Source organism: Chiloscyllium plagiosum, chromosome 40 (genome assembly GCF_004010195.1).
Source record: "Chiloscyllium plagiosum isolate BGI_BamShark_2017 chromosome 40, ASM401019v2, whole genome shotgun sequence".
In the NCBI taxonomy this organism is placed as follows: domain Eukaryota; kingdom Metazoa; phylum Chordata; class Chondrichthyes; order Orectolobiformes; family Hemiscylliidae; genus Chiloscyllium; species Chiloscyllium plagiosum.
In genome coordinates this window covers 19,180,027-19,208,024 of record NC_057749.1, presented here as the reverse complement: position 1 = coordinate 19,208,024, position 27,998 = coordinate 19,180,027, and the positions used below count along the sequence as shown (strand labels likewise).

General features: G+C 39.0%; 1 protein-coding gene across 4 annotated transcripts in view; it reads right to left on the bottom strand.

Moving 5' to 3' along the window:
- The window catches only part of sin3aa (SIN3 transcription regulator family member Aa), a 125,293-nt gene that overhangs the window by 42,583 nt on the left and 54,712 nt on the right, over positions 1-27,998 (bottom strand). For all 4 annotated transcript variants that reach the window (XM_043680523.1, XM_043680527.1, XM_043680524.1 and 1 more), the window contains 11 exons: positions 24,543-24,722; positions 21,389-21,495; positions 18,865-19,144; positions 16,654-16,905; positions 16,131-16,283; positions 15,314-15,472; positions 13,551-13,640; positions 9,090-9,208; positions 7,468-7,678; positions 6,822-6,938; positions 4,348-4,586 (listed from right to left, as the gene is read on the bottom strand). In XM_043680523.1, coding sequence (XP_043536458.1) covers positions 4,348-4,586; positions 6,822-6,938; positions 7,468-7,678; positions 9,090-9,208; positions 13,551-13,640; positions 15,314-15,472; positions 16,131-16,283; positions 16,654-16,905; positions 18,865-19,144; positions 21,389-21,495; positions 24,543-24,722 — 1,907 coding nt within the window. The remainder of the gene's footprint in view (positions 1-4,347; positions 4,587-6,821; positions 6,939-7,467; positions 7,679-9,089; positions 9,209-13,550; positions 13,641-15,313; positions 15,473-16,130; positions 16,284-16,653; positions 16,906-18,864; positions 19,145-21,388; positions 21,496-24,542; positions 24,723-27,998) is intronic.

Genomic DNA, 27,998 nt, shown 5'->3' with positions numbered 1-27,998 from the left:
AATACTGGTTACTGCATTATGCTGAAACCTAAAATTATACAGTCATAGAGTTTTTACAGCACAGAAAGAGGCTCTTCAGCCCATTATACCAGTTATCAAATATCCATCTATTCTAATCTCATTTTCTACTCCTTGGCCCGTAGCCTTGTATGCTGTGGTGTTTCATAAAATCATCTAAATAGTCCATATACATCTTGAGAATTCCTACCTTTCCTACGTGTTCAGGCACTGAGTTCCACGTACCCATAAACTCTTGAAGTGAAAATGTTTCCTTGAATCCCCTCTAAACTTCTGCAAAGGGAATATGTTTCTCCCTATCTACACCCCTCAGAAGTCTGTACACTTCAATCAGATCCTCAGTCAGCCTTTCCAGCTCGGAGGAAAACAGCCCATCTAGTTTCTCTCCAGCCAAGACAACATCCTGGTGAATCTTTTCTGCACGCTCTGTACTGTAATCACAACCTTCCTACAGTGTGACAACCAGAGCTGTGGTCTAATCAAACAATATATACAGCTCCATCATAACGTCACTGCTCTTGCACTTAAAGCCTTGACTAATAAAGTCAAGTATCCCTTATGCTTTTAATATATCTACCTGTCCTGTGTCTGTAAGGATCTGTGGACATGCACACCAAGGTCCCTCTGATCCTCTGTACTTCTTAGGGTGCTACCATTCAACATGTACTCCCCTACCTGTTAATCCCTACAAAATGCATCACCTCATTCATTTTCAGCATTAAATTCCACTTGCCACTATTTAGCCCCTCTGACAAGCTCAAATATATCGTCCTGTAGTCTAAGGCTTTATCCCTCACTACTTACCACAGCACCAATTTCCATGTCACCTATGAACTTACTGGTCATACCTCCTACATTCATATCTAGATCATTCATGTACACTATAGACAGCAATGGATCCAGTGGTACCACTGAACCCTGTGGTACACCACTGAATGCAGGTCTCCAATCATAAAAGTAACCTCTGACCAGCACCCATCGCTTCCTGCCAACTTTAGATCAGATTTGCCAAACTGCCCCAGTTCCTGTGGGTTCTAAGCTTCTTAACCAGTTTACCATGTGAGAACTTGTCAAAAGCCTTCTTGAATTCCATGTAGATTATTGCATTCTCCTCAGCTACACACCAAATCATCTGCTCAAATAATTCAATCAAATTTGTTAATTATGTTCCTCTCCTCAAAAACACACTTTTCCTCTTTAGATAACAACCCGACTATCCTTAATAAATCTTCAAGCAGAGATTATTTCTCTCCCTCAGGACTTTTTTCAATAGTTGCCATACCACAGATGTTAGACTCACTGGTCTGTAGTTTCCTAGTTTACTTTACCACCCATCTTGATAAACAGTTCCACGTAGCGATCCTCCAGTCGTCCTGTACCCCTCATGTGGCCAGAGCTCATTTTAAAATTAATGTTGGAGTCCTTGCAATTTCCTCCCTTACATCACACAGTAGCCTTGGGCACATCTCATCCGGGCCTATGTCCATATCCATCTATTCTAACATCCAACTATTCTAATTCCATTTTCTACGACTTGGCCCATAGCCTTGTATGCTGTGGTGTTTCATGTATTCATCTAAACAGTCCATATACGTCTTGAGAAAGCAGTTCTCAATCACAAGACTGATGCCAGAGGGACAGTAAAAACTGTGGAAAACCACACAGTTCCTAGAAGTTTCTAACTGGTACTTATGGGAGACATTTTCTGTCTTCCAGATTGGGGAGATGGGGCAAAGAAAGGGGATTGCAAAAAAGCAGGAAACCTTAGTAATGGATCTTTGGATTCAGCCCAATAGCTCATTCTAATACCATGTTTTGTCCTTCTGCATGTTCAAAATTATTTTTGAAAGGTAGTCCTGTTTCAGAATATCTACAATCTATGATGCGCCCTCTCAAATATTTTCTACTGCTTTCTCCCTCCACCTGAAAAATATGATTATTGCTGGGTTGTGATTTCAGAAGCACTAACAACCCTCTAGTCCCTGACCCAAGTTTCTGTTCTTTGTACCAGGGTCTGAACAAAATATATGACACAGAGGATTTTGTGTGAATTGGCTCTCTTTTGCCAACTCTTCCTTTAATTGTGAACTAGCTTTGCAAGGATCATAGGTGTCCTTACAGTCAGTAGACAGCAACTAATAGTGGAAATCACAATGTTATCTTCAGCCTGAACAATGCTAAAATATATTAACTGCAGAGGTTGGGACTCTACCTTGGAAAAGAGAAGGTTGAAATGAGATTTGACAGACGAAAGATTAGAAGCAAGAGGGCACAGATTTGAGCGAATTAGCAAAAAGTGCAATGGGGATATGAAGAGAATGTTTTCATGTAGCAAATGGTTGAGATCTAAAATACATTGTCTGACAATGTGGCAGAGACAGGGTTCAATCACAGCATTCAAAAGGGTTTGTTATCTAAAAAGGAAGAGAGAGAGAGAGAGTGTTTGGGACTATGGGAAGAAGCCAGGACACTTCTCAGGGGCAACAGGTAAATTTGGACAGACTCACTGACTAGCTCCATAATGTGCTATAATCATTCTGCAATTCAGTCATGTAGAGGACAGCAACAGAATCCTGCCACTAACACAGCTGGGACTGGTCACTTTAGCACAAAGACCAAATTCTCTATCAAGTGCTTTATATAACTATGCAGACACTATAACTGAGCAATTATTGATGGCAAGCACATGTTTAGGAGGTTTGCAGGACATTCCTGTGCCTGCCATTTTCACACATGCTAACCAACTTATTCTCAATGGTGTTTGGTAGGAAAAGCTCCTGCATTAGAATAACAGAGGGTATAAATCTGTTAACATTGCTAACGACAATATCTAGACTTGAGATATTTATGCACCGAGATACAATGCACATTTTAATACAATGTGGAAACTTTAGTGTCGCTGGAAGAAAAAGACACATTTTGTCGAAGATTTTCATCTTGCACTCATCAGGACAATTCATAAGAATACCAAATCAATATTCATACTGCATCAGTGGAGAGTACTGATTGGTTGGCAAGTGAACTCTTGATTGGTAGAGGAGATTGTCACGAAGAATGATAATTAACTGTCAAGCTTCGATAAATTTTAAACCTAATCAATGAGCCAGTGAATGGCCGTCATCTTTTTGGGGGGGATTAATTTGAAACAGGTTCTGTGAATGCACATGCTCTGTTTGCACAGAACAGAGTCTCTGTATTAGAATCATAGAATCCCTACAGTGAAGAAAGAGGTCATATGGCCCATCGAGTCTGCACTGACCCTTCAAAGAGCATCCCACCCAAACCCTCAACTTATCCCCATAACCCCAAATTTACCATTGCTAATCTCCTTAGCCTATGCTATGGACAATTTAGCATGATTGGACTGTTGGAGGGAACCAGAGCACCCAGCGGAAACCTGCAGAGAGACTGGGAGATTGTGCAAACTCCACAATGACAGTCACCTGAGGCTGGACTTGAACCTGGGTCCCTGGTGCTATGAGGAAGCAGTGCTAACCACTGAGCCACATGCCACCCAAATATGTGTAACATATAAAAAAATTAATACACGTAGCTTCCAGTCTATGTAAGCGCATCATACCATGGGCCTGAATGACAATCCTAAATTGGCTGCCTGCAAAATTCTGTGCACACTCAGAATTATTCAGAAATGTTGTCCAGTTGCAGAATCACATCCATTGTTGGACCTTGTGTTGCAATGTGGGCAGGTTGGGTCAGTACCTTGTTTGTTGTGAATACCTGAACTGATATATTGTTTTGATATGATCTGCTAATTTTTGGGATGTATGGCTGACACCATGGCATGGCATCACACCAGCACTGAAATTCAGTGCTCATTTGTGTGATAGGAAGAATGTCTTTTTGGCTTCATGGCAGCATCTTATTAATGGTGAACACCAATTGTGTTGCTCTTACATAGCGCAAGTGTGAAATAGCTGGCTGTAAATGAAGTTCAGAAGTTAAGGTCAATCATTAATTTGTGCATTCCCATGGCAATGCTTTGTCAATCAGAGTTCACATCAAATAATCAGCACTCTCTTCTCATAAATGTAATTTTCCTTTCAATTGGTATAATTGCGTATTGACCTAATGGTAAAAGAGGAAGAACTTCAATAAAATGCCATTTTTCAGAAATACTCAAGTTCTGTACTACCAAATAATTATTAATACGGAAAGCATTGCAAGGACTTATACAGTCATTTTATCTTGTGAAACTATTGCCAAATATATATGTTGTTGCATATTAAAACAAGCAACTTTAAAAGATTTCAATATATAGTACAGTACAAATGAAACTTTCTTATAGCACATGGCCAGAATATATTTTACCTTTTCAGCACAATGGGTACTGCTACTGCAGGGTTCTTTTTCAAGCCGTCAAGAATGTCTGCAGCCTTGTCTGCATATATCCTTTGAATGGCCTTACGGTGAATGACTTCTGAAGTACCACCAAGAGTGTTATCCAGACGAAATTTAGCTTGGTCCTCCGCTGACATTCGTGACAATTTCTTCTGAACAGTCTCCAGGACACGGATCGTTGCTAAGTTCGTTTCCAAGACAACGTCAAGCTGTGCCAAAAAATCCAAGAATAAGGAACTTGCTTTTATTTTAATTGTAACCGATAAAGTTTTCAAATTCTTTATGAAGAAAAGCTATGAAATTTTTGAAAAACAAAGTTCCACATCAAATTCCCAGCATTTATTTTTCCAGGAAGAGCAACTTCACAGTTACACCAAGGCATCGCAAGACCCACATGATGTGTTCCTGAAACAAAGCAAGTGCTTTGTGGGATATCCAGGGTGTGAAAATTCCTTTTTGGAGTATTCTAAACAAGTGTGCCCTGCACAGTCTACACATGGCTAGTTACTGAGTGACGTTAGGAGAGGTCTCTGTGCAAACTGTGATTCACTCATTTGACAAAATAAAAGACATATAGTACACCCCTGGAAACTGAGGAGAGATGTAGGAAGGGGAAAAATAGCTTACATTTTGTCAAATTGAATTAAAGGAATAAATAGTAAACAGTACACACCTTAAAACAGAAGTATATTTTAACAGGCAGGACTATAGAAATAATTTTTTTTCAAAGTATTATAGCTGCAATTATAGCTCAAAATAGCCTGGATAAGTCTGAGTTACAATGTTATTTACGATTCATTTTAACTCTGATGTTGAAAGTACACATGATCCAGAGTGCACAAATTACAAACAAGCAGTCAGGTTAAATCCTAATCTTGATACAACAATAACTTCTCATAGGTCACACTTCAGTTACTTAACATAGAAACCAAATCCAGCTCCCATGTCCTGTGCTACAAGTCTACAATTTCAAGTCTAAATATTGCAACCTAAATGTGTGTAACTCAACAAATTGAAATCCCACAGCACAACAGAAATTACTAAATCCTTTTGCATAGACCTCAATTTTGAGCATTAACAGGCCTAATGATCACACACATTTCATGGAAGTATTAGAGACAGGAGGAAGCCATTCAGTAGCTTAAGGCTCCTCTACCTTCAATTAGATTACACAGTATGAAAGAAAACTAACACAAAATATAAGACCAGATATTAAAAGCTTCTACAATGGCAAACAGTATCAAAACTGAGCACTGGTACTTAGAAGGGGAGACTGGGGAATTAATACGGGAAACAAAGAAACAACATCAGTTTTCACAGGAAAAACAAAGTAGAATCCAAAAATACTAGAAAACACAGGGGTGAAAGGACAGAAGGGACTTAAAAAAAAATCATTACCACTGGAGACAAAATTACTACCAAACCTAATGGGACTAAAGGTCAGTAAGTCTCCCAGATGCGATGGCCTCATCTTAGAGTCTTAGAGCCTACATTGATAATCTTCAAAAATCCCCAGAATCTGGAAAGGTGCCAATGGATTGGAAAACCACAAATACAACACCGTGTTCGAGAAAGGAGACAGACAGAAAGCAGAAAACAAAAGGCAACTTAGTCTAGCATTTGTCACCAGAAAAATGCCAAACTCCACTGTTAAGGAGTTAATAACCATAATAGACATGTATAAAATCATAATTCAATCAGGCACTCATTTTGGTTTTGTGAAACACATGTCTGACAAATTAAGGAGAGTTCATTTAGATAGTCATAGAGACAGAAATAGACCCTTTAATCCAACTTATCCATGAAAACTAGGTATTCAAAACTTAATTAGTCCCATTTGCCTGCATTTTGTCCATATCTCTCTAAAACTTCCTAGTTCATGTACCTGTCCAAATGTTTTGGATATCGCAGGGGAAGAGGTGTAGTTACAGAGGTGGAGGAGTGCCTAATCAGGGATAGTATCACAGCTGCACAAAGGGAGGTCATCGAAGAGGGTTTGCCAAACTGGTGTATTGGCACAGAAATGTTACTAGTCTTTAAAAGGACTGATCAATTAATGACAAAGAAGAGTGGATGGTGATCATCAAAGTTGAAAGCATAAGAAGTTAATTGTCCAAGAGGCAAGTCAGGACACCGATTTTTAGTTAACAGCACATCTGCAACATTTCTCAGATTTTATTCAGTTTTCTGCTGCTACTTCAGATGATATTTTGCTATGCCAAAGCCTCAATCTAGAAAGAAAATGGAACCAGTCCATAAAGCTCAAAACCTGTGAAGTTTCACAGCAGTTGCTTACAAGTCAGATCTTGAGAGATTTGTTTCAACATGAAAATGTGCAGATTCAGAGGTGAGCACTTTCGGTCACGTCCAATTTGTACAGTGGAATACAGTTTTACAAATTTTTATGAAAAGTATTTTTCTTAAACAAAAAAATGTTTGCTTACCTCAAACCTCTCATCTTCACACCTGTAAATGTGCTCTTCATACTGTGTTTTCTTTGAGCTGACAAAGGTAGAATCTTCAGACCAGGAGGGGAAGGATACCCATGTATCATTAAGAACCTGCAGTGAAAGTACCAGCAATAATTACAAAGCAACAAAGAGTTAAGAAAGCAAAATTATCCATAAAGACTTAATGATTCAACAATGTCCACATATAAACTTGGCAGCATCTTTGCCCAATCTAAACTGTGAAATTTATAACTGATAAAACGGGGCTGAATCACGAGCTTCCATCTCTCACTTTGTTTGAGTTAAAATTATTATTTTACAAATTGCATGGAGAAAGAAATGGTAACCTTTCAACATAATATTATTTCCTTTTGTGGTCAGTGACTAGACACGTACAATAATTTACCATCTAGTGTGCTGCAGTGGGAAACATTAGGGCAATAAAGTTATCTGGAATCGAAGTAATACTTCACTCTGCCAATTCTTAAACTGAAAATGACCCAGCCTCCAATCCAACCGCTCCAGACAGCATCAGCCTCAAAGTTAAGACTCCAATTTGCCTATCTAGGACAGTGGAAGACACATTCAGCCACGTCAGAATTTAACATTCAATGGAATAATTTCATACAGACATCCTTACCTCTTTACAAAGGGGAGTTCTGCCTGTGCACTTGGGCTGCTGGAAACTTTTGGGCAATGCTCGATAACTTGAACCAAGTCGTTTACAAGATGCATAATCAATTTCCATTGCAATGCCCTCCGTAGCTCTCTCTTTAGGAAATGCCTCAATATGGGAGGATTCTTTATAGCCCAAGAAATTCTTAAACCAGACAAAGAGTTCAGGAAACTTTCTGCAAGAAAACAGAGAATTCAAGTAGTAAATTCAATCTGTCTTTCTTCTAGCTTAATAGTCAGCTTCCCAATCTAGTCAACAGAATGACTTGCCCTTTAACTTTTCCCTTATTCCTCAGTAGTAGGGATATAGACACAAACGGAGGTTCTCTAGCTCAAACCCATCTCCCAGTTACACTGTTCAGAATTGCACAGGTTTTAATATGTGCTAAAATATACCTCTAATAGTTCTGTCTGGTCCATTTACAAGTTTGACTACTCTTACAGGTTTCACAATATAGACTGCATAAATCTAAGGCTGCAGGTAAATCAACAATAATATTTAGAAACAATTACTCTGTAGATTTGACTATTTTATTTTGTTTTCAAACCTCTAAATTAATCTGTTAAGCCATGTCTGAATATATTGCCCTTTTTTAAAAAATGAACTGTTATTTTTAATGGATTGACAGAGTAGCCATTCATTGATGAAAACATCATAGAAGCAGGCAAGGGAAATTATGGCTTGTCCAAATTAAACAGCTTGCAGGCCAGCAGTAAATTAAAGAGGGCCTACCCCAAATACTGGTGCTTGTTAATTGAAGCCAAAAAACACAAAAACAGGTGTTTGAAATTTAGTTTTGCAGATTCTTTTTCCCTGTGAAAATGCACTAATGAAATTACATTACTTGAGCTGGAACAAGTAATTTTTACTCTGACTACAACCAAATCAGCTTGGTTACTCTAACTGACAATAAGCAATTTTAAAAAGCTACAACTTTTAGAATTCGACTTGCACAACATTATGGAAGTTACTGGCAAGCTCAGTGTATCTGATCAGAAATGCCCAGTTTGAAACTGTGTAAGTATTTGTGGATAATGATGCACAATCTGATGAGTTAAGACAGTATTAATATTTCTTAAAATTTTGCCAGTACATTAACCTAGTAATTCCAAACAGCATCTCCTCACTAGCCTCTTGAAAGGGTTTGCCAGTCCTCTTACTTCAAGTTTGTTCCTCAGACCATTAAAGTAAAAGATAATAGCAATGTGCAAATCAGGCTGTGCCACCAAAAGAAGCTCTTATATAACTTTTTTGGCAGCAAGTCACCAAACAAAGAAAAACTTCTCAAAACACTAACAAACTTGGTGCAAATTTTGATGGCTGTTCAGTTTTTGAAAATGACAAGTGTTTACTTGCTTTATAACCCAAAGCTGATTTTCCTATTTAGCTTCTAACCCTCTAGCTTCCTGTATTACACATCATTATTGCCTGGAATTTGTCAACATGGAATCTGTGAATCAGGAAAATATACTGAATCACAAAACACACAATAAAAGAGATGTAATACATTATTGAGGGCTATTGAGGTCTTCCAAGGTTTAAATTGCCTAACCAGAATACAGAACTCTTTTTCAGTCACTGCTTACCCCAAGAAAGGAAATACAAGCTGGACCAGCTCTGCACGAGAGATGACCTCCTGGTTAAAAATGACAAGACATCGTAGGAAGTTCTCATAAGCTTCCGCACTCCGCAAAGCTTTTCGGACCTAAAACCAGATAACAAAGAATATTTAATTATGTTATTCTTTCCTTCATACTAAATAGTTTTTTTTGGAAGGGGGTGCTTGTGTGTATACATTTATATCCAATTCAGTCCATGGATCAAGATTGTTGGGATCTTTATATAATACTGATCCAATTAATGAAAGTCCAACAACATTGTTGTAAACTCCAAAGTGCTTGAAAAGTGACTTGATCTGTTATGAAATATTGAAAAAGTATATTTCATAAATTTTACACCTCTTCATTTTCCAAATAAAATTGTGGAGCAATCAAAAAAGCTCCAAAATAAATCCCAAGTACTCTAACTCTTTTTTTATAAAGTTAAAAATCACACAACACCAGGTTATAGTCCAACAGATTTAATTGGAAGCACACTAGCTTTCGGAGCGACGCTCCTTCATAAGGTGATTGTTGAGGGCTCGATCTTTTTTTATATGCATTTCCACCCAATTTCAGAAGTGGCTCTGACAGCAGCATTCTTACTGTAAACTTGAACATAAAAATCAAATATATCACTCCAATGCAGTGTTAAGGGTGTGCTGCACAGTGAGACATGCCATCATTTGGATGAGACATTAGACTGAGGACCATGCATTACGTTCAGGCAAATGTAAAAAACTCACTTAGATTTTCAAAGAGGAGTAGGACAGTTGTCCTTGGTGAACAAGCTAATATTTATTAGTTCTTAATCAATATGCCTAAAAAGAATGTCTGGTCACTATCACATTGCTGTTTGTGGGAATTTATTGAGCACATATTAGCTGTGACGTTTCCTACATTAAAACAATAATTACTCTACAGCCAATTGAATACTTTCTGAAAAGTGCTTTGAAATGTGCAAGGGACATGAAAAGTGTCACACTTTTATTCTCTTTTCCACAGCATCTCCTTCATGTCAAACATGCCCATGCATACAAAATTGATTGTATCTCAGTCGTTAAATCAGCCCTTTAAAAACTTAGAATAATTTGAGATAGATCAGTCCCAGTAATGAGTCTGAAATTGATGCTGGGCCAACCATAACATTTCATTGCAATGTGTGAATCAAACAGCAGATGCCACTAGTTGACTCCCACAGAGAGAAAAGCACTGTCTGTCTCTACCTACACTGAGTGTATGTGGCAGCCAGTGTCTATTCTGGAAGTATTACCATGACGATTAGGTCAAGTTATGTTTTGCTACATTACTAATACAGGAACCGTAATTACACAAGGGTGAAAAAGTCAGCATCTGTATCTGCACCTTCATCAAACACAAATGTTCTTTTCAAAAGGAAACCTTTTAGTGTAGAAATTAAATTCTTAGCTGGATTTATCTGGCAGTCGGGTCACTGATATGACTTGTATTAATTTGTATGAGGATCAGCACCATTCTGATTGCTTGTTGCAGAATCAGTGTTAAACACATCATGAGTCCCCGAAGGTATCTCAGACCCGCACAAACCAATGTACCTCTGTCATGGGAAGGTGTCCAGTCTTCACAAGCACTACACAAGTTTCCAATTGCTTGCTAATTTTCTGGGTCACTCCCACTCCAAACCTCCTACATATTCTAATAAAGCTCAACACTGTTTGAGAAACAGCACTTCACCTTTTGATCGAGTCTAGACGATTGTAACGTGCCCAAAGTCAAATTCAGCAATAGAGAGAAATGAGTGTCACAGGTCACTAAAGAGAAACATTTACTGTGTTCATCTCTCCACAAATAATGCCTGACCTGCTGGGTGTTTCTGGATCTTGCTGTTTTTATTTCAGATTTCCAGTATCCAGAGTATTTCTCTTTTGTATCAAGGCCAGTAATTTCAGATCATACATATATTCTAATCAACTTGTTCAAAGATGCATAATACACCTTGAGAAACAGATGGGACTTGAACACAGGCCTCCTGGTTCAAGGTCAGGGACACCAACACTGTGCCACAACAGTCCACAATTTCAGACCACCATCACTATCGCCCATTACCAGGCATGAGGCACGTTTCTGCCATAGATCCAGAAGAACTCCAAGTGTCAATGGCTTGTTTATTCACTCATCACACGGCCACTTCTTTTATCTTGCAATCATCAACTTTTTTTCTATCATCTCTGTCTTCTGCTTTCCATTCAATCTTAGACCATCACTTCTATTCCTTGCTCCTCCCTGATTCTCGGTCTGTACTTGCTGAAAGTTCATAAGCTATAGGAGCAGAATTAGGCCATTCAGCCCATTGAGTCTACTTCAACATTCAATCATGATGGATATACTCCTTACTCCCATTTTCCTGCCTTCTCCCTACACCCTTCAACACATTACCAATTCTTCCTTAAATTTAATCACTGTTGCAGCATCAACAGCACTTTGGGATAGCAAATTCCACAGATTCAAAACACTTTTGGGATATGTAGTTTCTCCTCAACTGTTTTAAATTTGCTACCCCTTATCCTAAGACTATGACCTCTCATCATAGAATGCCACAAAAGAGAAAGCATTCACTCCACGTCTATTTTATTCATACCTTTTATCATCTTGAATACCTCAATTTGATCTCTCATTCTTCTAAATTCAAAGGAATACAGTCCTAAACTGTTCAATCTCTCTTCATATGACAAACCTCTCAACTCTGGGATTAACCAAGTGAACCTCCTCTGAAAAGCCTATAATATCTCAAACTTTTTTTTCATGCTGGTGAAAAGTGATCAACCTGAATCTTCAGCTCTCCCACATGGCAAATTTGAAGATAATAAAGATATGTGATTAAGTGGGATATTGTATCTGAATCCTGACAATTTCATGCCTTTATTAAATTTTAATTACAATTCGGGTCTGAGTGAGAAGACCCAAAATCCCCTGCCAAAAAATTAGGCCCTGAAGTGGTCAGTTAAGAATCACTGAAGGGCTTCTTCTCTTCAGTGGCTGGGATTAACTCAGCTGCAGATTGGCCTGTTGCCAAGTAAAGTCACAACATCCAAGACCATATATAGAATCCTGAAGGCCCTGTTTCTGTGCTGTACAGTTCTGTGTATGGAAGCAGGCCATTCAGCCCATCGGGTCCACACCGACCCTCTAAAGAACATCCCACCCAAATCCACCTTTCTACCCTGCATTTCCCATGGCTAATCCATCTAGCCTGCACATTCATAGATACTACAGGCAATTTAGCACACATCCACCTAATCAGCCAGCTTGTCACCTCTGAGATCACTCTCCAATGCCGAAACTTCTGGCAGCAGATTGGCTCGCAGCTCTCAGTGGGAATAACTTTCACACTCTCTTGATACCAAGGAAGGCCCACCAGTGGCCTTACCATTGCCTGACTGGCTTGTGGTTCAGCAAGCATTCCTGAAAAGAGGTAATGTGGTTCTCTCACCAGTTCACCAAACAGCAGACAAGATCTCTGATATCTCAACAAGATTCTGCCCATTAATTCTGTATCTCTTCCTCCAGATGCTGCCTAACCTGCTGACTATTTCCAGCTTTTTGATTTTGATTACTCCTTAACAATTCTGGTTTGCACTCCTACAGGTAAGACACTGTGAAACTTGAGAAGATTTACAAGAATGTTGCCAGATTTGGAGGGTTTGAGGAATCGGGAGAGGCTGAATAGGGTGGGGCTATTTTCCCTGGAGTGTTGGAGGCTGAGGGGTGATCTTGTCGTGGCATATAAAATCATGAGGGGCATGGATAGAGTGAATAGCCAAGGTCTTTTCCCCACGGTAAGTGAGTCCAAAACTAGATGGCATAGCTTTAAGGTGAGAGGGAAAAGATTTAAAAGGGACCTAAAGGACAATTTTTTCACATAGAGGGTAGTGTGCGTATGGAACAAGCTGTCAGAGGAAGAGATGAAGGGGCTTACAATGATAACATTTAAATGGTATCTGGATGGATATATAAATAGGAAGGGTTAGAAGGAGATGGGCCAAATGCTGGCAAATAGAACTAGATCAGTTTAGGATATCTGGTTGGCATGGACAAGTTGATCTGAAGGGTCAGTTTCCATGCTGAAAACTCTATGACTCTGTAAGTAAGAGAAACAGCAAATCTGTCTTTTGGGGATTGTAAGGAAACCAAGGGTACTTTTAAAAATACTATCTGACCCTATTTAGGAGCAGTTTCCTTCAAGTGTTGTCCATAATCAAACAGTCTGTGCATAATAAGCATATTCAGAGAATGCAGTTATGATTTAATACATCAGAGATTTGAAAAGTTTGTGTTGTAGCAGAGATTTGAGCCATCCTCTAGATTATTAGTCCAGAAACATAAAAGCGATGACTATAAGAACATTTTGTTTGAAAAAGAGACTACGATCAAACTCTTTCAGTGCACTGATTTGGAACCAATCCCACTTACCTTATCAAAGAACAAAGTTTCTGTTCCAGCTCCATGCTTACTGACTTCAGCCAAGGACTGGTCTTTTAATGCCAACATTTTTGGTTTCTTCTACAAATAAAAAGAAAAATCTTGTGGTCACCGATGGCTTACGTTTATTTTAGATGACCTTTCTGAACAATTGTAGAATGAAGAGCAGAGCATGTACAGCATATTGCATCAGTTCAAAATGAATATTCTAGTCAGGTTGCCATAGTCCTACTGGACCATAGGTCTGCTTTCTCATTTGGGAAAGACAACTGGTGATGATTTAACCTGAGGATCACCACATCTCAGGAAACGAGCGAGGTTCATGGTGACCTGAACTGATGCATGAAATGAACCCATGCTGTTGGCATCAAATCAGCCATTTAGCCAACTGAGCTAAACTTGTCGAAGATTTAGCAACATCATGATCACATTACTATAGTTCTTCATCTTCAGTCTCTGATAACAATGAGGCAGCCTGTCGCTAAGCAGATAACTGAAGATCAGGAGCCTGCCAAGTGGAACTGTGGTTACCAGTCCATATTTTATTTGCCCTTCCATCAAGTTCTCAAATAATATTAGCTGCTTTCATCTCATATGTACAACTAATAAATTTTGCTGCTTTCCCAACATGACCACTTGAAAGATATCAATTTAAAGTGCTTTTGCAGCAGCTTATATCACAAGTATGACACTTATAACCAGAGCTTCTTTACATCAGGGAAAGCAACAAATCAAGGAATTTCAAAAGGGGATCTTAATTATAAAGTCACTTGTATCCACAAAATAAACCAAATTTGTCATAAATAAATCTGACACACAAACTAATGATGTTCATTTTATGTCTTCTAACCTGGCTCCAAGAATTTACAAGCATTTGCCAACCTACAAACTTCTCTTATCAATAGCCATTAACCTTTAATTTTAAAGGACACATTAATATATAACAATCCAATTTTATGAGCCTAAATCACTTCCCTTGGGATAAATCTGCCAATTCAGACACAAAACCTACGTCAATCAGTTCTATTCAGATTTTTGTTTCTTACTTATCTACTTGCCCTATGGTATTTCCTGGGCTTCCAGTTTCTGAAGTTTGGAAAAGAATGTTCATAGTGCTACATCCTCATTAATGGATAATTCCTAAATTAAAACAGCAAAATCTATTAATGCCAGCTGCTTGAGCAAAGCAAATTATCAAGGACATGCAGGTACGTGTGTGGTCCAGGACCTCTTGGTACACATCTAAACATCTCGCAAAAGTCTCGGATATGCTTCTTTTAAAAGGACAAATGTTAAAACACTTTAGTAATAGAATAATATACGTGATGCATAGTTTAATCATTCAATAGGCTAATCGACTGACTTATCATGACCAAGACTACAGAAGTGCTACTAAACTGCACAGTATCAGTCTACCATAAGATATCAAAAGCATGTTTACCAAACAATGCATGCTATTCTCTTCAGGAATCATGCAGATGCTTTCCAGAGAAACTCATTGTTACAGCATAAATTTTTTCTCTACATCAAAAACTTTGGACCAATATTCTTTCAATCATGTCTTTGTGAAATCCAGCAAAATGTTCGAAACCTTTAAAAGCACTGTGTAAATGCATGTTGTTGTACCTGGACGTTTACAATCTTTGCATTAGAATGTGATGTTATGTATACAATAGCAAACAAATTTGTCACAGAACTACCTTATCAGGAGTTCAAACTCTTGTTTAGTCACATAATAGTTATTCTGTACTTACTTTGACGGGAGGTGTGGTTCCTGTGCCTGAGTGACGACGGATCTGACAACCATTCTGATTGCTTCTTTGCTTGTTATTGTTCAGCTGAGGCTTCTTCACTGTGCCACCATGATCATTCCGAACAGAATCAGCCTTCTCTGCTGTTGTCTTGCTCAGCAACTACAGTGCAGAAAACACCTTTCAATCAGTTCAGTTCTGAGGTTAAGTGTTATAATTCAGACAAGTTAAAACAATTGAAGAGTTTGGACGCATGCTTATCTAGATTACTACACTGAGAAAACAGTACATGTGCTACTTTGCAGCATGTAGCAGCATCATGCAGACCATGTCCTAGGAGAAGCCAAAAGAGGAAAAGACTCTCCTATCTGGAAAAAGCAGCCAGAAGTTGCCATTAATTTATACAGAAATGCAAATACAAGAATTGGCATTCTGGAAGCTACACCTCACTAGGGTGGACTAAGCCTAGGTGGGGAAAGAGGCATTCATATCAAAAGCTAAAATAAATTATAATTATAGATGACTCTTTTACTGAGTATGATCTAGATTTCTTCCAAGGCATCACAAATTATTTCTATTAAGTGTTCCATGGTTTAAGCTGCCTCTTTCCTTCCCAAAAGACGTAGTCATAAATTAACTTCTATTAACATTCCCAGCTCCAATTATCAATGATTTTGAAAATATTGGTAAAGAAATATAACAGTTTGTAATTTTGAATTCCTGGACACTCAGTTCAAATTTAGATGAAAAAAGAAAAGCAGCAGAATGCGAGCAGAGTGTCCATTAATTTCCCAAAAATTAATTAATACATAATACTTACAACAGAGCTATTGGCATCAGGCAGGAACTGTCCAAATTCTGAAAGGAGGTCTTCTTGGTTTTTAAAGAGTCTTGCTACCTGAGCATATACCTCCTGCTCCGTCAGTGCTGGTGTGTAGTTCCCACCAGCCTCCTTTGCATTCCGCTGTTCCTTCTGTAACAGAAGGAAAACTTCAGAGCATCGTATATGAAGCACAGTCTCTCTCTCTCACACACACACACACACACACACACACACACACACACACACACACACACACACACACACCTATTCTCACCCAGTCATACGGTAACACACAAAAAACTAAGTACTCTTGTCTCTTGCAGAACATGAAAGCTACACAAGACAAGGATTCAGCTAGTCATACCAACACAATTAAAAAGGAAGAAGTGGCAAACATAGATAGAAAGGAAAAGAATTGCTTGATTGATAACATATAAGGTTGATAACAAGAGATGCTAAAACATTTTCCACTGCTATTAGTGTGACAGGGGAGAAATATAAATGCTGTGTACTTCCTTACCTGGTAGGTGTGCAGGATCTCCAGAAAGGCCTTGTAGATATCAGGCTGTCCCTGGAAACGATTTTTGATCTTGTTGACATAATTAATGGCATGGTTGAACTCCACAGGCTGGTTGTTCTGCATGGGCGGTGTAGCAGCATGAGCACTGGTGACTGGCGTGTGGGGTTGCACTGGAGGTGACCGAGGGGAGGCATATGGAGCCAGTGATGCATTTGGCTGGCTGGTTGGGGTATGAGTCTGTGACTGTAGTGGCTACAACCAAAGAAAAGTAAACTGTATAGATTTGCAGTGAATTCTGCTCCATTTTCCAAAAATTCCCAAAAACAACTCTGAAAAAGTAGTCAATTAAATCATGCCCACAAACAGTTCCTGAGAGTTTACGGATTCCAACATATTGAAATGCAGTTATGACCCTAGGAAATTGTTACACATTAACTGTCATTTTGATGAGATAATTGGACACACTTTACGGTGCAATGGACTTTTATTTAAAATTGATGAATTATCATTCAAAAGTTATAAGTATTTGCCACTAGCAAATATGAGAGTATTCAGGAATGGGGAACCCAAAGCTCAACTAACATTCAGTGCCAAATCTGCCTCTCTCTGTCAGACATGGGAGGAGCTGTCAATAGTTGTTCCCACACCATTGCTCTGACTGAGTATGATATCGAAGATGTAACTTGTATTTTTCTTGACAGCTGGTTTCCTCAGTAACGTTGATATTCCATTAGAATGTACATGTTCTTTTTTGCTTAAAGCAGTTTTACTTAAATGTTGGCTGGCAAACATTTTATGCCAGGTCTTTTTCCAATGTTTTGAATACTTGTAGCAACATTTGAAAATTCTTAATCCTGTTTTTGATCTGGTCTCAAAATTGGTGAGAGATTGTCAGAGAAAATTCAAATCCAGCTGGCAAACAAGGTACCTTGTGCAGAAGAAGATTCCTATCACTGTCAGAACATTTGCCAAATACTACGTTCCATTACTAGTAATAAAATAAAATACATACACTTTGCACTTTAGAGTTCCCCTCTTGGAAAGAGTTCCATAAACATTGTTTAAACGAAAGCTAGCATCAATAAATCCAATTAGAATGGTGAACAATATTTAAGTCACAATTTAACAAGAGGCTATTAAATAATGGCCATTATTCCTAGCAAGCAATAGTTTGCAAAGTGAGTTCCAAACAAAAGTTTAGTACTTACTAATTTATTTTAGAGTTGCATACCCAACTTAGAACAGATTTAAACAAAAAGAAATGCACAGTTTTGAATATCTGTATTCTAAAAAGACAAATAAAGGTGAAAACTATGGAACCGAATTATCATTTTGATCACTCTGTTCAGCACCTGTCAACCTATCATTGTTAAATACTAAACATTCTGTTGCCCAGCCTTTTTAAAATCTGCTGTCAACATCTTTTTCCTCAAAAACCTATTGACCCTCTAAACCCCCTAGCAACTGTCTGAGATTAAACTAAATTGTTTACATCCCTTGTGTCAAAGATTAGATGAGTTTCAGAACACATATCTATGCCATCATAAGCAATATTTATTTCCAATTCCATAACTTTGCCTAAATTCATCCTGCCTCAGTTTATATGCTGCTGGAATATTCATACATATGTTTGCCACCTGTTCACTTGGCCATTTCCACACATTCAAGAACTAATCAAGAACCTATCCATCTCTGTCTTAAGTCCACTCAATGTCTTGGCCTCCACAGTCTTCTGTGGCAAAGTGTTCCACAGATGCACCATCCTCAGGCTGAAGGAATTCTAACTCATCTCAGTTCTAAAGGGTTGTCTCTTCACTCTGATGTCTCCTCCTGGTGGAAACATCTCCACGTTCAGCCTAGCCACTTCACAGAGTGACACAGGGCATCTTAGCTTGCGGCACCTCTATTCAACTCTCCAAAACCAATGCTAGCATCAAAGTGAAGATGCTACTCCCAATTCAAAGGCTGATCCATGAAGGTAAAGAATAGCAATTGGGGAAGAAAATTCAAAAAGTAAGCTTGGAGTGATACAGAGAGATGGCACAGTGATTTGGTATACGCAGGTTTACACAAAAGATAATGGGAGGATGAAACCTCTGATCCTGCCAGTTGAAAAAAAAAGTTGAAAACCTAACAGCAGTTAAAAGTGACTCAGATTACACAACTCTCAGAATGTTAGGAAATTTGTCATGTCATTTTACATATGCTCACCTTGGGAATTTTGGCAGGTGGTGGTTGTGGTGCTGGCTGTGCTGGAGCAGGGGCAGCATGTTGCTGGGGTTGCTGCTGATGTTGTTGCTGGGGCTGCGGCTGGGCAGCATGCTGAGGTGTGATTTGATGGACTTGCCCTGGCGTCGTCACATTCACTAAGTCATTTGTCTGCACCTCAATTTTGTAGCCTGGAGGAAGGAAGGTGTTGAAGCCCATGATGAGGTCAGGATGCCCTTTGAAGAGCTGGGAAACTCGGCTGATCACTCCGGGGGTATCAATGCTGCAACATTTTAAAAAGAGAAGATTAAAATTCAAAACCCTGAGGAATTCATCAGCTTCAATCCATCTAATCAATCCATTGCATTTATTATCTGCACGTCTTCATTAAGCCTGAAATATTTCCACTAATGTCACTCATTAATAAGGTTGTCATCATTCCTACGAACTTTACACAGCTGCATTCACAGCTCTGATTAATTAAATCATCTACCCCCATTGTGTTTGCTGGACTTTTCTCTGCACAAAATTGGCTGTGGTGGTTAGAACTGACAAATTTTACAGTACAGAAAGAATAACACAGGTACCAGCTCTTTGAAAGGGTTATTCAATTAGTCCTCCGTTCCTGTTCTTGTAGACTCCAAGAATGTTTATATAACAAAATTAGTTGGTACATGTTTTTGTTTTATTAAGTGTTGATTTTTCTTTCTTAAGTTCAATTAAGTTTTTCATTTACTTAAGTTATCGCGAACTTAAAGTTTCCTTCACTTTATTACCATAGTGTTGAGCCGAGAGAATTCAGGATAAGGCAGGATAGATATGCTGAGGTGACACACTCCTGACCTGGCATTCGGTGGCCCATGGAGGACTCCCATCAGTGGCAAAGGCCAACCTTGCAGTCACACACACCCCCACCCCACCCCACCCCACCCCACCCAACCCCAGCCCACACACAGTCCTTACAAAAAGGCAGGTGGCAGGTCGAGAGTATGATAAGAGATTAAGGGTGTATGCTGCAGTGAATTTTATAAAGGCATGAACCAGGGCAAATATACTTGGTAGGATTTTCTCTTTTTCTGAGATTAAATATGAAGCTGGAATAAAAACAGGGCTTGTTCCACTTGGGGAGAGTTGGATTGTCCTCAGCAATAATATTCTTTTCAGCTCAAAACATGAGACACACAGTTAAGTTTTAAAAAAAAAAGAATTTGGGGCAGAAATTCTGAAGCCTGCCACAATCTTCCAGATTCAAACATATGGCTGCCATTTTTTTAAAGGTTTCAGCAGTTCAAGAAGGTAGCATATCATGAACTTCTCAGGGCAATTTAGGATTTGCGGTGCAAGTTGGTCCAGCCAGCAGCATGCATGAACAAATTTAAAAAAACAAAAAGTCAACACAGTTGTGTTAAAGTCATATTTGACTGAACAAATTGAACTTTTCTGAAGAATTACCAGAAAAGGTTTATATCAAGAACGCAGTGAATGTTGTCCATATGGATTTTAAAAAGCATTTGACAATGTTTCAAAAGCCAACAGGCTATACAAGTTAACGAAATTAAGACTCATAGAATTGGACAGTCAGTATTAGCATGGATTTTAAAAATGATAAAGATCAGGCATGGCAGATGTAAGCAGTGCTAGAGAAATTCAGCAGACGTCTATGGAGAGAGAAATACAATGAATGTTTCAAAGTTATTATGATCCTTTCAGTTCAACTTGTATAGCCTGTTGGCTTTTGAAACATTGTTAAATACTTTCTTAAAATCCATATAGATAACATTAACTGCATTTTTGACATAAACCTTCTCTGGTAATTCTTCAGAAAAGTTCAATTGGTTCAGTCAAATATGACTTTAACACATCTGTTGACTTTCTTTGTTTTTTAAAATTTGTTCATGCTGGCTGGACCAACTTGCACTACAAATCCTTAATTGCCCTGAAACGTTCATGATATGCTTCTTGAATTGCTGAAACCTTTTAAAAATGGCGGCCATATGTTTGAGTCTGGAAGATATGTCTGCCCCAAATTTTTTTTTTAAATTTACCAGTGTGTCTCCTTATGTTTTGAGCTGAAAAGAATATTATTGCTGAGGATAATCCAACCCTCCAAGTGGAAGAAGCCCTGCTTTTATTCCAGCTTCATATTTAATCTCAGAAAAAGAAAGAGAGAAAAAGTGTATTTGCCCTGGTTCATGCCTTTATAGAATTCACTGCAGCATACACCCTTCAGTTCAAGAAGTGTTTATCAAACCTGCTGCCTGTGGGAGTGGTGAAACAATCAATTATTGTAAAAACACTTGAGGGAAATAAAACTGTAAAGTTACAAGCATAGAGCTGGCTGTGAGATTGTTCTAAAGATTGCAAGCATAGATTCAGCAGGTTGACTGTCTCCTCTGTGCTGTAACACCTCTATAGGGTTCTTGCATTCATTGAACATAGTGGTCAGAATTCTTCTCTAAAGCAAATGTTCAGATTACACACTCATCAATCTGAAACAGGCAAGGAAAAGGAATCTTCAAGCACATACCTCTGAGACTTGAATTCCTTCATAATGTCGAGAAAGTCATTGTAAACCTGAGGTTGGTTTCCAAACTGTAACTTCACCTGGTCAAGATAGGACAAAGCATCTTCGACCTGCCAAAAGAGAAAGCAAATGGAGTCACAGTTTGATGATACTACATACATCATCATTTTTTTGGACAATAATTTAAAACAGAAGAGTGAACGGGTGATTGGCGATATTACCCTTGGAGAGCAATGTATTCAAAATCACAATGAAAAGTGACATTCATACAGGGCAAGCCTGGATGGAGTCAGTTAGCTCAGTTGGCAAGATGGGTATAGTGTGATGCAACATGACACCAACAATACGGGCTCAATCCCAATGCCAAATGTGGTAATTTCTTGGAAGGTCACCTCCTTGCCTTGCCTCATTAAGGTGCCACTCAAACTGTCGAACTAGAACCAGAATTACTAATTACCATCCAGGACATTGAAAGAAATACATATGCCGCATTGCTTTTAATGTCAAATGTATACTCTACATTAGCAATGACACTCAGACTTTTGGGCAACACACTAGGGTAGAATAATACCATCACATGGCAAGTGATACAACAGCTGTTATAACATTGCACAACACTATTCACACTATCCCTGTTCACAATACAATGTGATCAGGGATAGCAATACCAGTGTGGCATTAAGCAACATTTCAACCATCAATAAAAGATTAAATCTTAAAGCATTGTGCTGGAACTCTCTCCCTGATGGCATTGTGGGTTTAGCTACAAGTGCAGTTTAAGAAAACAGCTCACGATCAACTTAAGGGGAACTAAGGGTGGGCAATAAATGCTCAAGAAAAATTCAAGAAAGTAGCTCACGCCCACCCTCAGGGGAACTAGGAATGCGTTGTAAATGGCCCAGCCAGCACTGCTCACAACTCAAGAATGAATTTTAAAATGCTATTTCTGCACCACAAATGCTACACAACATCAGAAAGGTATACCGGAGACTCAGAAACAAATACTGGTACTGGCACTTGTTACTATAAGTGGGGTTTTTTTCCCTCTCTCATGGGGCACCTGCATCGTTGGCTGGCCAGCATTTACTGCCCATCCCTAGTTGCTCTTGAAGAGGTGGTGGTGAGTTGTCTTCTTGAACTGCTGCAGTTCATGTTCTATAGAAAGACCCACAATGCTGTTCAGGTGGAAAGCGACAGTGAAGGAATGGTGATATATTTCCAAGTCAGAATAGTGAGTGGCTTGGAGGGGAACTTGCAGGAGATGGTCTTCACACATATTTGCTGCCCTTCTACATTGAAGTGGCTGTGGGTTTGAAAGGTATTGTCTAAGGATCCTTGGATAATTTCTGCAGTGCATCTTGTAAATGGTACATAGTGCTGTTATGGAACGCTTGTGGTGGAGGGAATACTTGTGGATGTAGTGCCAATCAAGCAGGTTGCCTTGTCCTGGATAGTGTCAAGCTTCTTGAGTGTTGTTGAAGATACACCCATCCAGGTAATTGAGGAGTAATACGTCATACTTCCTGATTTGTGTCTTGTAGATAGTGGACAGATGCTGGGGAGTCAGAGTACATGACAGACTGTGCTACAATGGATTATGTTGTCATGACGGTAGAGTGCAACAGATATCTCATCATACAATGTCTGATTACATTTTCATAGGATCACTTTCTAATAGGTCTGCTTTACCAGGTAATGGTTTCATACTGCTCCCACATTCCTCTAATTAAACTTGATGGGGAATGTGAAGTGTGTTATGGAGGGTGTGAAACAAAGAACAATGGGTGAAAGAAGAGAGTGTAAAAGAGATAAAAGAAAAAAAAGCAAGAGGATAAAGAAAACCTCAATCCTTAGATCACCCCATTACTTTATAATAAATGAATCACTTTGGAAGGAGAAACCCTTGTATAATGTAGATTAAAATCAAACTGATAAAGCACAAACAAAATTGATGGAGATTCTGTGCCAATTTAAAATCTACAAAAACAGCATGGGCAATAAACTCAAAAATAAGCAGATTCTGCAAATTACACACACCGGAACGAATTCCACACAAGTAATCCTCACACACAAGCAAGTATCAGCAAAATAAGATGAGTTCCCCCAGTTACTTCCTTTTAAATTGCTTACATCAACCTTTACAAAAAAACAGTAATTTCATCATATAAACGCAGAGAATGACAAGCCCTGGTACAATGTAAGGTTGACATACCATGGGCATAGCTATAAATTCTAGGACCAATTAATGTAACAAGTCCGAGAATAATGCAGGATATTATATTGAGGATGCAATATTGTAAATATAACAATATTGTAAATATAACAATATAATGTTAAAAGAACATTACAGCATGCAATGATAGAAAAGCCAACAGTTCTACAAGTTACTAATTCAAAAGTAATTAGCCATCATGATAGTAACTTAGGGTAGAACAAAAGCAGAATTAATCTGCACCTATAAACTCCATCAATATATTATCACAAAGTTAGAATTTCATATAATGTTAGCAAATTGTTTTCTCTTCATTCGTATGGTTCAAATCATCACCTGAATTCTTTGACAGAATCTAACGGCAGAAACAAAGGCCATTCAGCCCATTTTCCCCACTCTCTGAGGGAACCATCCATTTCAAATGTTTTACGCGACTTTTCGAAATACTAATACTTAGTGTCCGATTCCAAGTGTCAATTATCTTCATTTAAAAAAACTCCGAACTTCTTCCTTTATTCGTTAAGTGATGATGTGAAATATTTGCTTTCTAACAATTAACTCATTATATCACAGACATGTTGTTATGTCCTTCTCACATGCATTAACCATATTGGTATTCAAGACTTATTGTGAAGGCAGAATAAATTTCCAATTTTTAATGTTAACAATCCTTTTGAACCGCATTAAAAACTCATTAATGTGTCTTTAACCTCTTAGCCTGTGACAGGCAGACACAAATGACTCTCTTCACTGAAAGAAACTCCACATGACAGATGTATGCAATTAAGTTAGCTTATTTTTATGGGATGTATCTCCTGACGCAAATTACAGGAGGACAGTTTGTTTTCCTTATTTCAAATATAAATTTTAGGATAAATCCACCTTAAACTTTGAAATTAGATTATTTTTAAAAATACTACGCCTGTTATGATAAGGAGAACTCACCTTTAGCCTCTGGAACTGCTGCTGACCTTGGACCGGAGTGGTTGGTGCTCCTGGAGGATGGGCATGGCTCTGGGGTACCACCTGCTGTCCATGAGGTTGAACTGATGCAGTGTGATGGTGCCCACTGTGTACAGCTGGAGTATGGCTGTGACTGCCAGAGCTCTGAGGCATAGCTGAAACCTGCAGCAGATAAAGGTGGTGACTGATACACTGATACCCAAAGTTAAACACTAACCCTTCACATTCATCTATCGGGAAAATGTCAAATTGCATATGGTGTGAAAATGGAACTTAATCAATATTTGAGTGTGTGACTCGCATTGTAAATCCTGCCTCCTAATACCATCTTTTAGTTAATAATGATTGTAGCGTATATCCAGCAAAAATATAAGCTTTTGAATTTAAGAATAATTGTAGGAAGTGTGGGAAATACAATAGCAATATTTAAGAGGCATTGAAACAGACACATGAACAAGCAGGGGATAGAGTAATAGGGATCATGTGCAAGAAGATGGTATTAGTTTTAAATGGTATCATGGTCGACACAGACATGGTGGTGGATGTAGGTTTGCTTGCTGAGCTGGAAGGTTCATTTTCAGACATTTCGTTACCATACTAGATAACATCTTCAGTGAGCCTCTGAAAGAAGCACTGCTGGTATAGCCCACTTTCTAATTATATCTTTGAGTTTCCTAGGGCCAATGACATCATTTCCTAGGGTAATGTCATTTCCTGTTCTTTTTTTCCAGATGTTACAGCAAATGACATCACCAACCCAAGGAAACCCAAACATATAAATAGAAAGCGGGCTACACCACCAGTGCTTCATGGAGGCTCACTGATGATGTTACCGCGTATGGCGACGAAACATCTGAAAACCAACTTTCCAGCTCAGTGTGCAAACTTATATCCAGAACCTCAACTTGAGGTACAAATCTTCTCAAAATTCGCTAACAGACACGGTGGGTCGAAGGGCCCGTTCCTGTGTTGTACTGTTCTATGTAAATGGAGGCAGGAGGAGGATGCAAAAGCAGGAACGAGACTCCACCTCTATTTTATTTCCTGTAACAACTTCCCACAAAAGGCTAACAGCATTATTCTGAGACAGCTTCCTCTGCCTCACCATGAGCAATATTAACAGGAGATCTACTAGTGTACTAAAACATTTCCCATTCATCACAATTCAGAAATCTCACACCAACTGATGTCAATTTCCATGCCACAATCTGAAATAGGTGACATTTACAATGTACAGAAAACCTTTCCAGGAAGACAAGATACTGAGCATACATTTTCAGGCTGTTAATCAAACCATCAATAAAAATGAAGTCAGTGTACTTGTCGGTAAAATTTGAGGGTCCATTGTTAAGGATGAGAATGCAGAGTACTTGGAACTGTGTGGTAAGATAGATCTGAATCAGCACGACTTTGTCCAGAGAGATCATGCGGAAGTAATGAGCAAATTAGAGAAAGGACAGCAGGTGGTTTTGACCTACTTGGGTTTCCAGGTCTGTGACAAGGTGCCGTACAGGAGACTGCTCAATACAATAAGAGGCCATGGTGTTAGGGGCAAGGTACTGGCACGGATAGAGGGTCCGCTGACTGACAGAAGGCAGAGAGTGGGGGATAAAGAAGTGTTTTTTCAAGATAGCAGCCTAGTGGCTAGTGGAGTTCCGCAAGGATCAGTGTTGGGACCACAACTATTCAGGTTATACATTAACTATCTGGACAAAGTAATTAAGGGCAGTGTTGTTCAGTTTGCAGATGACATAAAGGTAGATGAATGGGCAGTTAGTTTTGAGGAGGTGGAAAGCTGCAGAAGGACTTGAAAGGCTAGGAGAGTGGACACAGAAATGATAGATGGAATACAATGAGAGAAAATGAGGGGTTATGCATTTTGGTAGGAAGAATAGAGATGGCAGATTATTTTCTAAATGGAGAAAGGCTTTGTAAATCAAAAGCACAAAGGGACTTCAGAGTCCCAGTTCATGAGAGTGTTAAGGTTATTATGCAGGTGCACTTGGCAGTTAGGAAGGCAAATGAGATGTTAGCATTCATTGTGAGAGGGCTAGAATATAGAATAGGGACATACTACTGAGGTTACACAAGGCTTTGGTCTGATTGCATTTGGAGTATTGATCACATATCTAATAAAGAATGCAATGGCTTGGAGGGTTTCCAGAGGCTGTTTACACGGATGATCCCTGGGATGAAAGACTAGTCATATCAGAAGTGGTCGAGGACTCTAGGTCTATACTTGGAATTTAGAAGGATGGGGGTGGGGGAATCTTATTGAAATATATAGAATACAGACAGGCCTGGATGGAGTGGACGCAGATAAAATATTTTCACCAGTAGGAAAGACTAGGGTTTGAGGGTGTAGCCTCAGAGTGAAGGGATAGCCCTTTAGCACCGAAATGAGGAGAAATTTCTTCAGCCACTGGGTTGTGAATCTGTGGAATTCATTGCCACAGAAGGCTGTGGAGGCTAAATTATTGACTGTATTTAAGACAGAGACAGGCAGTTTCTTGGTTAGAAAGGGGATTAAAGATTCTATAGAGAGGGCAGGGGAAAGGGATTGAGAAACATGTGAGCCACGATCAAATGGCAGAGCAGACTTGATGGGCCAAATGCCCAATTCTGCTCTTGTTGAATGTTAAGGAGTTACTTTGCTCTGCTGACCTTCAAGAAATTGGATGCCCCCGGGGGTAGAGTGGTATGTTTCTATATCACAGGTACAAAGTAAAAAAATTTACATTCACATCTCCTATAATTCAGAGTAAATTTACATTATCATCTCCTATTCAGAATCAATAAGAACACTGAAATTCTGACTACTCCCTACAGTTAAAAAAAACAATTCACACCAGATCTTGCCATTAGGAGATGATTTACATTATGTTGTTTCTGGAGATAATCACGTCACTGCATTGTGTGTTCAGTGGCATGTGACTGTGGGGGAGTGGCTGGGGTTGTCTTATGTGCATTACTGACTGTGATGTAAAAATTTTGAAAAAGGAAGAACTGGTTCCTTTGTTCAAAGGAATCCCTCAAAGCCAGAAGCTCTTGGATCAAGTTCCACCTCAGGACTTGATGACCAAAGGAATTGTGTCAAAATGCAATTAAACAGGTTGACCATCAACTAGGAAAGTTTTCCAATATGCCTATGATAGGGAGTTGAGAGTCAGAGAGGGTTTCTTAGTTCAGAGAAAGTGAGGACAGCAGATGCTGGAGACCAGAGTTGAAAAGTGTGGTGCTGGAAAAGCGCAGCAGGTCAGTCAGCATCCGAGGAGCAGGAAAATCGATGTTTCGGGCATAAGCCCTTCTTCAGGAATGAATGGGTTTCTTAGTTAGTCAGTATGGTATGATAGCTGTCGTGTAACAGCATCTTCTCATATTAAAAAATTCCACAAGCAGGTTCATTCAATGAGCAAGGATCATCCTCATTTCAAAGGA